This window comes from Oncorhynchus kisutch, linkage group LG15, assembly GCF_002021735.2.
Source record: "Oncorhynchus kisutch isolate 150728-3 linkage group LG15, Okis_V2, whole genome shotgun sequence".
Classification (NCBI taxonomy): Eukaryota; Metazoa; Chordata; class Actinopteri; order Salmoniformes; family Salmonidae; genus Oncorhynchus; species Oncorhynchus kisutch.
Genome location: NC_034188.2, coordinates 87,004,235 through 87,017,914, shown reverse-complemented (window position 1 = coordinate 87,017,914; position 13,680 = coordinate 87,004,235). Strand labels below are relative to the sequence as shown.

The following is a 13,680-nucleotide window of genomic DNA, read 5'->3' as shown; positions in this document are numbered from 1 at the left end:
TATTATTATGTTTTTTTTTTTTTTTTTTTTTTTAACTAGGCAAGTCAGATTTGTACCTTGTCAGCTCGGGGGTTTGAACTTGCAACCTTCCGGTTACTAGTCCAACGCTCTAACCACTAGGCTACCCTGCCGCCCCGGAGCGCCCAGCAGAGAATCAGGGATGAGGGGCATCATGAGGCACACATGAGACACTGTACTATAATAAGCAACTAATTTCCCAACCCTGAGCAATTATGACATTTAAATGGATAACAAATGACATGACCCTGGACTAAATAAAATAAATACTAAACCCTCTCCCATTTTCCTTAGTGATAACTATCGATAACTAACGATCTTTCCTTTACGTTAGCATTTATTTTATAAGTCTATGTGCAATTTTTTTTGCCTAGACGTATCTAGCTTTATGAAAAACACATGCCTACCAGTACAAAATAAAATAATTTTTCTTTTTAAATTACTATAAGCAATTTAGACGTATCTTTGCTAGCTAATATCTTTGATGGTATCTGGATACATTGTATGATGATTGATCTGGATAGATTGCCCCCTACTGACAAAATCGAACATTTTAATTTTTTTAAAATTTGCTCTCAGGTGCAGAGTGCAGCTGAAAGGCGTGATAACTGGGATGTGTGTTAAGGCGGATCAACTGAAGTTGGGGATCCTTGGTGTCTGTGATGCACGCCGTTTGATGGCGAGCGCGAGATTGAGGAGACCCTGTCTGTCCTTCTGAGTTTTGAGTGTTTGATGGATAAAGTCATGCTAGGGTATATAAAGTTGTTCCATGAGAGCTTTTGTTCCGAACCCACTGCAGTGCTTCAGGTGCCAAGCTTATGGTCATGTTGCAGCAGTATGTAGGAGGGAGATTCCGAGGTGTGAGAAGTGTGCAGGAGGCCATGGGACAAAAGACTGTGTAGCTTCGTTGACAAAAGTGGAGTGTTTCAATTGTGGGCGTGGCCATGTTGCTGGTGATCAGAAATGTCCTGTGCGAGTGAGTTCAGATTGAAGTTTCCAGGGTGAGAGCTGTCATGTCTAATCCCGCTCCGCCGCTCCGGCACTCAACACCGCTGGTCTACTAACTCCCGGTCCTGGCAACCCATCAATACGCACACCTGCGCTCCATAACGAGGCACACCTGAACTCCATCACTACAGTGATTACTTTATCTAGCGCTCCGTTAGGTAGTATTGCTTCCTGTTTTGACGCTTCTCCTGTTTTTGTTTTTACTCCATGTTCGTTCCTATTAAACTCACTGACTGTACCTGCTTCCTGACTCCCTGCGTCTCTGTTACAAGAGCAGTGCAGAAAGTGTCATATGCTGATGCAGTGAGGAAAGTAGAGGATAGTGGACAAAGGGAGAGGGGACCTGAGAGGATCCCTGTGAGTCGTAGGTCAGTACAGAGTGACCCAAACAGTTTGTTCTTTAGTAAGGGTGGCATCTTGACATTTATTGCTACGGTCATTAATTGTACCGCACAGATGGAAATAAAACCCCAGAAGATTGAATTGTCAGTAGCAGTGAAGTTTTGGGGTATCAGAGATTTTAGTGTAGAAGATCTACAGGGAGTTTTGAGAGATGAGGGTTCCAGCCTCCCATGCAGACGGCCTGGTGTAAGATCTGTAGGGGACAAAGTAGTGGGAAGGGGTGATGAAGTGTGTTTTGGGTTAGTGGTGTGTGCATGTGGCGTCAGAAAGTTTAAACACCCCTCGACTTTTTCCACATTTTGTTGTGTTACAAAGTGGGATTGGAATTGGTTTAATTGTAATTTTGTCAGCAATCTACACAAAATGCCAAAGTGGAAGAGAAATTCAAACGTTATTATTATTATGAAAAATTAAACACCATGGTTAGATAAGTATTCAACCTCCTGAGTCAATACATTTTAATACAAGCCCAATTTAAGGCAAAACTGTAACTAGGCCACTCAGGAACATTCAATATTGACCTTACAGATGTGTGGGGTACAGAGACGAGGTAGTCATTCAAAAATCATGGTACACCCTATTATTGCAAAGAGTGAGTCCATGCAACTTATTATGTGACTTGTTACTCCTGAATTTATTTAGGGGTTAATTACTTATTCACTCAAGACGTTTCAGCTTTTCATTTTTTTTTTTTTTGTAAAAATGTGTATAAACAGAATTCCAGTTTGACATTATGGGGTATTGTGTTTATGCCGGTGACAACACAATCTAAACATAACCCATTTTACATTCAGGCTGTAACACAACGAAATGTGGTAAAGTCAAGGAAGGTGTGTGAATACTTTCTGAAGGCACTAGAGTCAGATGGCGGTGCAATTTCCCTTAACCCGCACTTTTCATTTTTTGTCCATGCACTTTCCAAACGGTGAATGGCAGCAAAAGAAACAAAAGGTCTAGTCTGCCGGAAAGACAGACGAAGAAGAAAAATCTAAAATCAGTTACTGCGCATGTCTGTTTTAAGAAAGTACGTGTAAAGATGTTTATTACTAAACCAAGATAGACCACAGCTTGTCATTTCAAATGCGAACAAAAGAGCCATAGTGGGCAGAACAGGCAAACGGATGGGCAGAGCCAAGAACGAGCTAGCGAGTTGCTATTGGTGCGTCCTAGCATATATTAGCATATTTCCGCAGTGAAGTGCGCATGTGCAATAACTCAATTCGCATTTGCACTAATTCTAAACAACGCCATTTAAAAAGAAAAACAAACATCAATCTCTTTTCCGTCTTCTCCCACTGCCGACCTCTGGGATCCTCTTTCTACCATATTTGGTAGTGAGTGGAAAAGCTAACCGGATACTTCACATTTATACATCCGGTTATATATCTGTCTCGTTGTTCTGACTGTCGGTACTCAGCAGCTGGTGAAGTTAAGTGAAAGCTAAAATATGGAGGACAACATAGACGTAGAAGCTGGAGAAAATCCATTTCAACCTTATTTAGACGCTCTACGGAAGCAGTTAGAACACCAAGACCCCATATTTATTATCGGAATTATAATTTCTTTGGCTGTTGTTGTCATTAGTTTTGGTAAGCCAACTACTCTAATCTACTTCCAGTTCACGTTAGCTAGCCTCACATCCTCAGGAACAGAGTGAATGTAAATCCGTATTTGAGTTGTCACTAGCCTGGCTTCAGCCTGCTGGCTTTCTGTGCTGTGAGATTTTTTGTTGTTGTCTTTTATCAAGACAAAAAAAAAGCCTGCTAGCTAATGTTAGCAATCTAAGATGAACTAGCTGGGTAAATTAGCTTGCTAGTTAGCAACAGCTGTCACTAGCATAGTAGCAATCTATCTCTCTAGATAACGTTACTGTACTACGCTGTTTATCAGGTGCTCCTCTGTTCCATGTTGTGGACTTTGTATGATAGCTAAAAACCAAACTCAAACATCTATGATTGGTTTACATTTTAGTGTTGTTGAAGTACTTCCTGAGCAGCAAAACTGTCCAAAGTGCTGTGCTGCTGGTTGGTCTCTGTGATTCTGGAAAGACCCTCCTCTTTAGTCGAGTGAGTGCATCATCAGTATAACATCTAGCATGCCTATTCCAACTTTACGTTTACAGATGGCAGAAGTTGTATGACACTGATGATCTTTATTTCCAGTTGTTGTCAGGAAAGTTCAAGAAGACCCAGACCTCCATCACAGACAGCAGTGCCCCCTACAAAGCCAAGAACGAGAAGGTAAGGAGGCAACTATGGTATGGTGGTGAGGGAGTAGGATCTGAAGCGATTGTTTTAAAATTATATGACAAATGCATTTGTCAACTGTCAAACACTGGCTTGTCCGTCTCTTTGTCCTTCTTCACTGTGTGCAGGGCAGCAGCTGGACCCTGATCGACCTCCCTGGACATGACAGTCTTCGTCCGCAGTATGTGGAGAAGTTCAAGTCAGCAGCCAGGCGAGTAAAGATAAGGGTGTTTGTATTCAGGGAAGGTCTATAATATGAAAAGCACTGTGGTTGACCTAAGAACAAGATTCTGAAAGACACCCTTTAACTTTATTATCTCCTCTCTCTAACTGCAGGGCCATAGTCTTTGTGGTGGACAGTGCCATCTTCCAGAAGGAAGTGAGAGATGTGGCTGAGTTCCTGTACTTCCTGTTGACTGACAGTGCAGTGTCCAGGAATGTCCCCTCTCTGATAGTGGCCTGCAACAAGCAAGGTGACGTGACACCCTTTTCAACCTTCTCACTCCCTCCACAAATACCTCCCCATCATTATGTTAATGCTTGCTAATGATATTTTCCCTGTAGATATCACCATGGCAAAATCTGCTAAACTGATTCAGCAGCAGCTGGAGAAAGAGATGTAAGTAGTCCTCATGTTACCAACAACGACATAGAAAGGGTGTGATTCTACAGAATGGACTGGATTGAAATTAAATTGATCCCAACCTTTTCTCATTTCCCTCAGGAACACATTGAGAGTGACACGGTCTGCGGCTCTGGGCACCCAGGACGGGTCAGCGAGGTCCAGCGTGCACCTGGGGAAGAAGGGCAAGGACTTCGAGTTCAGCCAGCTGCCCATGAAGGTGGAGTTCCTGGAGTGCAGCGCCCGCGGCAGCAAAGGGGAGAACGGGCAGGCAGACATCGGCAGCCTCGAGAAGAGCCTGGCCAACCTGTGAGATGGCTGGGTCTTGTTATTGACCATCTGGTTCCCATATAGGTCACTACTTTGGCTAAGAGCCCTTTGCTTTAGGTGCATTATTGTGAACGGGCTGACTTAGGATATTTTCCTGAGGACTCTCAGCATATCAGGTGTGTCTCAACAGTCTCTCAAGACTCCAGACTCGAATCACTATACTATGATGAAGTGAATAACTTCTTGTGCTGATGTCACAAGGTCATGTGATGTAGTGAATAACTTCTTGTGCTGACATCAAGGTCATGTGATGTAGTGAATAACTTCTTGTGCTGACATCACAAGGTCATGTGATGTAGTGAATAACTTCTTGTGCTGACATCACAAGGTCATGTGATGTAGTGAATAACTTCTTGTGCTGACATCACAAGGTCATGTGATGTAGTGAATGCCAATTTGCAAAGAAAAAAATGTCTGATAATGAAAATAAAGTGTTTGCTTTTCTCCAGCAGGTGTTGTTGCTATACGTTTCAATGTTTCCACTATATTCACCTACATTTTTGCCCCCCCCCCCAAAAAAAATATGTTTTCTATAAATTATAACAATAAAAACCTGTATAGTAAAATGTTTTTCAGTGTTAACGTAAATGATTAAAACCACAACATATGTAGGAAAGATAATGGACCTATTTTTATTTTTAAATTTTTTAAAGGAGATATTTGAGAACTAACAAATCACCTAAATAAAAACTACAGTAAGGGAGAACATAACATTTCCAAAATGGCGTTGATGTGATGTTTGAGTCACTCTGATGGCAAAATGAGTAGAATTGCAGGAAACTTTGCCATCGCTGCTGAAAAAAGAATCTTGGGTGGAAAAACAGCGTTTCTAGCAAATGACCCAGTGTGAAACAGTGTGAACATCTGCCTACTTGTATTATTTGTGTTAAATTAGCTTTGTCAGACATCTAGCACTTAAAACCACCCTTTTCGAGAGACATGTTAATGTGGTGTGAGATATTTACTGACTCACCTCTAATAGATTACAACTGTTTGTATTCCAAAATCAGCTTTGTTCCTTTCTGGAACAGTTTAGTTGAATGTTCATCAGTTTGTATAGTTATTCAGTGTATTAACATTTGAGGGGAAAGTTGACCGTAAATCTGTTATGTTATTCAGCATGTAAATAAAATGTCTTTACAGATATGGGGATATTTGTGGTGGTTGGTGAGTGCAACATCATGCTACCCATTGTGACACCAAAGCTGTAGAAGAATAGCCTACTGACAAGTTTGAGTCATACACATGGCAAACCTTTAATGGGCAAAAATCAGTAATGTATTTTTTTACCTGTTATAACTCATATCTTTTCCTAGCTGCTGATATGTTGAGTGATATTGACGACTGAGATTTTGAGCCTCCCTTATGTCGGGTGTTTAAAGTCAACTGCAATGGCTCCGGTGTTGAGGACTGCCAACCAAGTGGTTGTGTCTAGATGGAGTACATCCAGAGTCACATTAGATGTACTGGCCACTCTACCATAAAGGCCTGATTGGTGGAGTGCTGTAGAGATGGTTGTCCTTCTGGAAGGGTCTCCCATCTCCACAGAGGAACTCTGGAGCTCTGTCAGAGTCACCATCAGGTTCTTGTTCACCTCCCTGACCAAGGCCCTTCTCCCCCGATTACCCAGTTTGGTCGGGCGACCAGCACTAGGAAGAGTCTTGGTGGTTCCAAACTTCTTCCATTTAAGAATGATGGAGGACACTGTGTTCTTTGGGACCTTCAATGCTGCAGAAATATTTTGTTACCCTTCCCCAAATCTGTGCCTCGACACAATCCTGTCTCAGAGCTCTACTGACAATTCCTTCGACCTCATGGCTTGGTTTTTGCTCTGACTTGCACTGTCAACTGCACAGGTGTGTGCCTTTCCTAATCATGTCCAATCAATTGAATTTACCACAGGTGGCCTCCAGGCAAGTTGTAGACACATCTGAAGGTTGATCAATGGTAACATCAATGGAAACAGTACCCAGTTAAATTTCCAGTTACATTTTGAGTCTCGTAGCAACGGGTCTGAATACTTATGTAAACTTAAAAAATAAAAATAAATCGGGGGCAAAAATTCCTAAACCTGTTTTTCGCTTTGTCATTATGGGGTAAGATTGATTAGGATGTTTTACAATTTTTTAATCAATTTTAGAATAAGGCTGTAACAAAATATGGAAAAGGGGAAGGGGTCTGAATACTTTCCGAATGCACCGTATCTATAGCCCAGCTGGAGAGTACACAGACAGGCTGATGATACCATCCCTCAGTGAGCAAACTCAGTGGAAAGATGGCGCCTTAAACGACCAAGTAATACAATGTAAAGGCGTCTGCATACTGCTACAGCCAGAGAGTACACAGACAGGTTAGGACTATAGACCAGAGAGTACACAGACAGGTTAGGACTATAGACCAGAGAGTACACAGACAGGTTAGGACTATAGACCAGAGAGTACACAGACAGGTTAGGACTATAGACCAGAGAGTACACAGACAGGTTAGGACTATAGACCAGAGAGTACACAGACAGGTTAGGACTATAGACCAGACAGGTTGGGACTAAGAGACCAGAGAGTACACAGACAGGTTAGGACTATAGACCAGAGAGTACACAGACAGGTTAGGACTATAGACCAGAGAGTACACAGACAGGTTAGGACTATAGACCAGACAGGTTAGGACTATAGACCAGAGAGTACACAGACAGGTTAGGACTATAGACCAGAGAGTACACAGACAGGTTAGGACTATAGACCAGAGAGTACACAGACAGGTTAGGACTATAGACCAGAGAGTACACAGACAGGTTAGGACAATAGACCAGAGAGTACACAGACAGGTTAGGACTATAGACCAGAGAGTACACAGACAGGTTAGGACTATAGACCAGAGAGTACACAGACCAGTTAGGACTATAGACCAGACAGGTTAGGATTATAGACCAGACAGGTTAGGACTATAGACCAGAGAGTACACAGACAGGTTAGGACTATAGACCAGAGAGTACACAGACAGGTTAGGACTATAGACCAGAGAGTACACAGACCGGTTAGGACTATAGACCAGAGAGTACACAGACAGGTTAGGACTATAGACCAGACAGGTTGGGACTATAGACCAGAGAGTACACAGAGAGGTTAGGACTATAGACCAGAGAGTACACAGACAGGTTAGGACTATAGACCAGACAGGTTGGGACTATAGACCAGAGAGTACACAGACAGGTTAGGACTATAGACCAGAGAGTACACAGAGAGGTTAGGACTATAGACCAGAGAGTACACAGACAGGTTAGGACTATAGACCAGACAGGTTGGGACTATAGACCAGAGAGTACACAGACAGGTTAGGACTATAGACCAGAGAGTACACAGACAGGCTAGGACTATAGACCAGAGAGTACACAGACAGGTTAGGACTATAGACCAGAGAGTAGACAGACAGGTTAGGGCTCTGGTCATCCAGACAGTAGACAGACAGGTTAGGGCTCTGGCCATCCAGACAGTAGACAGACAGGTTAGGGCTCTGGTCATCCAGACAGTAGACAGACAGGTTAGGGCTCTGGTCATCCAGACAGTATACAGACAGGTTAGGGCTCTGGTCATCCAGATGGTAGACAGACAGATTAGGGCTCTGGTCAGCAAGACAGTAGACGGACAGATTAGGGCTTTGGTCATCCAGACAGTAGACAGACATGTTAGGGCTCTGGTCAGCAAGACAGTAGACAGACAGGTTAGGGCTCTGGTCATCCAGATGGTAGACAGACAGATTAGGGCTCTGGTCAGCAAGACAGTAGACGGACAGATTAGGGCTTTGGTCATCCAGACAGTAGACAGACAGGTTAGGGCTCTGGTCATCCAGACAGTAGACAGACAGATTAGTGCTCTGGTCATCCAGACAGTAGACAGACAGATTAGGGCTCTGGTCAGCAAGACAGTAGACAGACAGGTTAGGGCTCTGGTCAGCCAGACAGTAGACAGACAGGTTAGGGCTCTGGTCATCCAGACAGTAGACAGACAGATTAGGGCTGTGGTCATCCAGACAGTAGACAGACAGATTAGGGCTCTGGTCAGCCAGACAGTAGACAGACAGGTTAGGGCTCTGGTCATCCAGACAGTAGACAGACAGATTAGGGCTCTGGTCATCCAGACAGTAGACAGACAGATTAGGGCTCTGGTCAGCCAGACAGTAGACAGACAGGTTAGGGCTCTGGTCATCCAGACAGTAGACAGACAGATTAGGACTATAGACCAGACAGTCGACAGACAGAATAGCGCTCTGGTCAGCCAGACAGTAGACAGACAGATTAGGACTATAGACCAGACAGTAGACAGACAGATTAGGGCTCTGGTCATCCACACAGTAGACAGACAGGTTAGGGCTCTGGTCAGCCAGACAGTAGACAGACAGATTAGGGCTCTGGTCAGCCAGACAGTAGACAGACAGGTTAGGGCTCTGGTCATCCAGACAGTAGACAGACAGATTAGTGCTCTGGTCATCCAGACAGTAGACAGACAGATTAGGCCTCTGGTCAGCAAGACAGTAGACAGACAGGTTAGGGCTCTGGTCATCCAGACAGTAGACAGACAGGTTAGGGCTCTGGCCATCCAGACAGTAGACAGACAGATTAGGACTATAGACCAGAGAGTACACAGACAGGTTAGGACTTTAGACCAGAGAGTACACAGACAGGTTAGGACTATAGACCAGAGAGTAGACAGACAGGTTAGGGCTCTGGTCATCCAGACAGTAGACAGACAGGTTAGGGCTCTGGCCATCCAGACAGTAGACAGACAGGTTAGGGCTCTGGTCATCCAGACAGTAGACAGACAGGTTAGGGCTCTGGTCATCCAGACAGTATACAGACAGGTTAGGGCTCTGGTCATCCAGACAGTAGACAGACAGGTTAGGGCTCTGGTCATCCAGACAGTAGACAGACAGATTAGGACTATAGACCAGACAGTAGACAGACAGGTTAGGGCTCTGGTCATCCAGACAGTAGACAGACAGGTTAGGGCTCTGGCCATCCAGACAGTAGACAGACAGATTAGGACTATAGACCAGAGAGTACACAGACAGGTTAGGACTATAGACCAGAGAGTACACAGACAGGTTAGGACTATAGACCAGAGAGTAGACAGACAGGTTAGGGCTCTGGTCATCCAGACAGTAGACAGACAGGTTAGGGCTCTGGCCATCCAGACAGTAGACAGACAGGTTAGGGCTCTGGTCATCCAGACAGTAGACAGACAGGTTAGGGCTCTGGTCATCCAGACAGTATACAGACAGGTTAGGGCTCTGGTCATCCAGACAGTAGACAGACAGGTTAGGGCTCTGGTCATCCAGACAGTAGACAGACAGATTAGGACTATAGACCAGACAGTAGACAGACAGGTTAGGGCTCTGGTCAGCCAGACAGTAGACAGACAGGTTAGGGCTCTGGTCATCCAGACAGTAGACAGACAGGTTAGGGCTCTGGTCATCCAGACAGTAGACAGACAGGTTAGGGCTCTGGTCAGCCAGACAGTAGACAGACATGTTAGGGCTCTGGTCAGCAAGACAGTAGACAGACAGGTTAGGGCTCTGGTCATCCAGATGGTAGACAGACAGATTAGGGCTCTGGTCAGCAAGACAGTAGACGGACAGATTAGGGCTTTGGTCATCCAGACAGTAGACAGACAGGTTAGGGCTCTGGTCATCCAGACAGTAGACAGACAGATTAGTGCTCTGGTCATCCAGACAGTAGACAGACAGATTAGGGCTCTGGTCAGCAAGACAGTAGACAGACAGGTTAGGGCTCTGGTCAGCCAGACAGTAGACAGACAGGTTAGGGCTCTGGTCATCCAGACAGTAGACAGACAGATTAGGGCTCTGGTCATCCAGACAGTAGACAGACAGGTTAGGGCTCTGGTCATCCAGACAGTAGACAGACAGATTAGGGCTCTGGTCATCCAGACAGTAGACAGACAGGTTAGGGCTCTGGTCATCCAGACAGTAGACAGACAGATTAGGGCTCTGGTCATCCAGACAGTAGACAGACAGATTAGGGCTCTGGTCAGCCAGACAGTAGACAGACAGGTTAGGGCTCTGGTCATCCAGACAGTAGACAGACAGATTAGGACTATAGACCAGACAGTCGACAGACAGAATAGCGCTCTGGTCAGCCAGACAGTAGACAGACAGATTAGGACTATAGACCAGACAGTAGACAGACAGATTAGGGCTCTGGTCATCCACACAGTAGACAGACAGGTTAGGGCTCTGGTCAGCCAGACAGTAGACAGACAGATTAGGGCTCTGGTCAGCCAGACAGTAGACAGACAGGTTAGGGCTCTGGTCATCCAGACAGTAGACAGACAGATTAGGACTATAGACCAGACAGTAGACAGACAGATTAGTGCTCTGGTCATCCAGACAGTAGACAGACAGATTAGGGCTCTGGTCATCCAGACAGTAGACAGACAGGTTAGGGCTCTGGCCATCCAGACAGTAGACAGACAGATTAGGACTATAGACCAGAGAGTACACAGACAGGTTAGGACTTTAGACCAGAGAGTACACAGACAGGTTAGGACTATAGACCAGAGAGTAGACAGACAGGTTAGGGCTCTGGTCATCCAGACAGTAGACAGAGAGGTTAGGGCTCTGGCCATCCAGACAGTAGACAGACAGGTTAGGGCTCTGGTCATCCAGACAGTAGACAGACAGGTTAGGGCTCTGGTCATCCAGACAGTATACAGACAGGTTAGGGCTCTGGTCATCCAGACAGTAGACAGACAGGTTAGGGCTCTGGTCATCCAGACAGTAGACAGACAGATTAGGACTATAGACCAGACAGTAGACAGACAGGTTAGGGCTCTGGTCAGCCAGACAGTAGACAGACAGGTTAGGGCTCTGGTCATCCAGACAGTAGACAGACAGGTTAGGGCTCTGGTCATCCAGACAGTAGACAGACAGGTTAGGGCTCTGGTCAGCCAGACAGTAGACAGACATGTTAGGGCTCTGGTCAGCAAGACAGTAGACAGACAGGTTAGGGCTCTGGTCATCCAGATGGTAGACAGACAGATTAGGGCTCTGGTCAGCAAGACAGTAGACGGACAGATTAGGGCTTTGGTCATCCAGACAGTAGACAGACAGGTTAGGGCTCTGGTCATCCAGACAGTAGACAGACAGATTAGTGCTCTGGTCATCCAGACAGTAGACAGACAGATTAGGGCTCTGGTCCTCAAGACAGTAGACAGACAGGTTAGGGCTCTGGTCAGCCAGACAGTAGACAGACAGGTTAGGGCTCTGGTCATCCAGACAGTAGACAGACAGATTAGGGCTCTGGTCATCCAGACAGTAGACAGACAGGTTAGGGCTCTGGTCATCCAGACAGTAGACAGACAGATTAGGGCTCTGGTCATCCAGACAGTAGACAGACAGGTTAGGGCTCTGGTCATCCAGACAGTAGACAGACAGATTAGGGCTCTGGTCATCCAGACAGTAGACAGACAGATTAGGGCTCTGGTCAGCCAGACAGTAGACAGACAGGTTAGGGCTCTGGTCATCCAGACAGTAGACAGACAGATTAGGACTATAGACCAGACAGTCGACAGACAGAATAGCGCTCTGGTCAGCCAGACAGTAGACAGACAGATTAGGACTATAGACCAGACAGTAGACAGACAGATTAGGGCTCTGGTCATCCACACAGTAGACAGACAGATTAGGGTTCTGGTCATCCAGACAGAAGACAGACAGATTAGGGCTCTGGTCATCCAGACAGTAGACAGACAGATTAGGGCTCTGGTCAGCCAGACAGTAGACAGACAGATTAGGGCTCTGGTCAGCCAGACAGTAGACAGACATATTAGGGCTCTGGTCAGCCAGACAGTAGACAGACAGGTTAGGGCTGTGGTCAGCCAGACAGTAGACAGACAGATTAGGACTATAGACCAGACAGTCGACAGACAGAATAGCGCTCTGGTCAGCCAGACAGTAGACAGACATACTAGGACTATAGACCAGACAGTAGACAGACAGGTTAGGGCTCTGGTCATCCAGACGGTAGACAGACAGATTAGGGCTCTGGTCAGCCAGACAGTAGACAGACAGATTAGGGCTCTGGTCAGCCAGACAGTAGACAGACAGGTTAGGGCTCTGGTCATCCAGACAGTAGACAGACAGATTAGGATTCTGGTCATCCAGACAGTAGACAGACAGATTAGGGTTCTGGTCATCCAGACAGTAGACAGACAGATTAGGGCTCTGGTCATCCAGACAGTAGACAGACAGATTAGGGCTCTGGTCAGCCAGACAGTAGACAGACAGGTTAGGGCTCTGGTCAGCAAGACAGTAGACAGACAGGTTAGGGCTCTGGTCATCCAGATGGTAGACAGACAGATTAGGGCTCTGGTCAGCCAGACAGTAGACGGACAGATTAGGGCTTTGGTCATCCAGACAGTAGACAGACAGGTTAGGGCTCTGGTCATTCAGACAGTAGACAGGCAGATTAGTGCTCTGGTCATCCAGACAGTAGACAGACAGATTAGGGCTCTGGTCAGCAAGACAGTAGACAGACAGGTTAGGGCTCTGGTCAGCCAGACAGTAGACAGACAGGTTAGGGCTCTGGTCATCCAGACAGTAGACAGACAGATTAGGGCTCTGGTCATCCAGACAGTAGACAGACAGGTTAGGGCTCTGGTCATCCAGACAGTAGACAGACAGATTAGGGCTCTGGTCATCCAGACAGTAGACAGACAGGTTAGGGCTCTGGTCATCCAGACAGTAGACAGACAGATTAGGGCTCTGGTCATCCAGAGAGTAGACAGACAGATTAGGGCTCTGGACAGCCAGACAGTAGACAGACAGGTTAGGGCTCTGGTCATCCAGACAGTAGACAGACAGATTAGGACTATAGACCAGACAGTCGACAGACAGAATAGCGCTCTGGTCAGCCAGACAGTAGACAGACAGATTAGGACTATAGACCAGACAGTAGACAGACAGATTAGGGCTCTGGTCATCCACACAGTAGACAGACAGGTTAGGGCTCTGGTCAGACAGACAGTAGACAGACAGATTAGG

At 45.9% G+C, this 13,680-nt stretch overlaps 1 protein-coding gene across 4 annotated transcripts; it reads left to right on the top strand.

Moving 5' to 3' along the window:
* Positions 1-2,682: 2,682 nt before the first annotated feature.
* Positions 2,683-5,776, top strand: srprb (SRP receptor subunit beta). 4 transcript variants are annotated; one of them, XR_004203203.1, is made up of 8 exons: positions 2,755-3,017; positions 3,400-3,494; positions 3,591-3,668; positions 3,803-3,885; positions 4,011-4,147; positions 4,239-4,293; positions 4,399-4,954; positions 4,998-5,776. XR_004203203.1 is itself a non-coding variant. In XM_020503540.2 (7 exons), exons 1-7 carry the CDS (start codon positions 2,876-2,878, stop codon positions 4,607-4,609), a joined length of 801 nt encoding a protein of 266 aa, XP_020359129.1. In that variant the 5' UTR covers positions 2,683-2,875; the 3' UTR covers positions 4,610-5,770. The 4 variants fall into 4 exon arrangements, 1 of the variants encoding a protein (XP_020359129.1); XR_004203205.1 differs by having other exon boundaries at positions 4,399-4,827; positions 4,912-5,770; XR_004203204.1 differs by having other exon boundaries at positions 4,399-4,868; positions 4,912-5,770.
* The last annotated feature ends 7,904 nt before the right edge of the window (positions 5,777-13,680 follow it).

What these genes read in the sequence shown, in the direction of transcription:
- srprb (XM_020503540.2), top strand. Translation starts at nt 2,876, where the DNA reads ATGGAGGACAACATAGACGTAGAAGCTGGAGAAAATCCATTTCAACCT. An exon ending in AGACCCTCCTCTTTAGTCGA is followed by an intron (nt 3,495 to 3,590) that starts GTGAGTGCATCA and finishes CTTTATTTCCAG; the next exon opens with TTGTTGTCAGGAAAGTTCAA. An exon ending in ACAAAGCCAAGAACGAGAAG is followed by an intron (nt 3,669 to 3,802) that starts GTAAGGAGGCAA and finishes CACTGTGTGCAG; the next exon opens with GGCAGCAGCTGGACCCTGAT.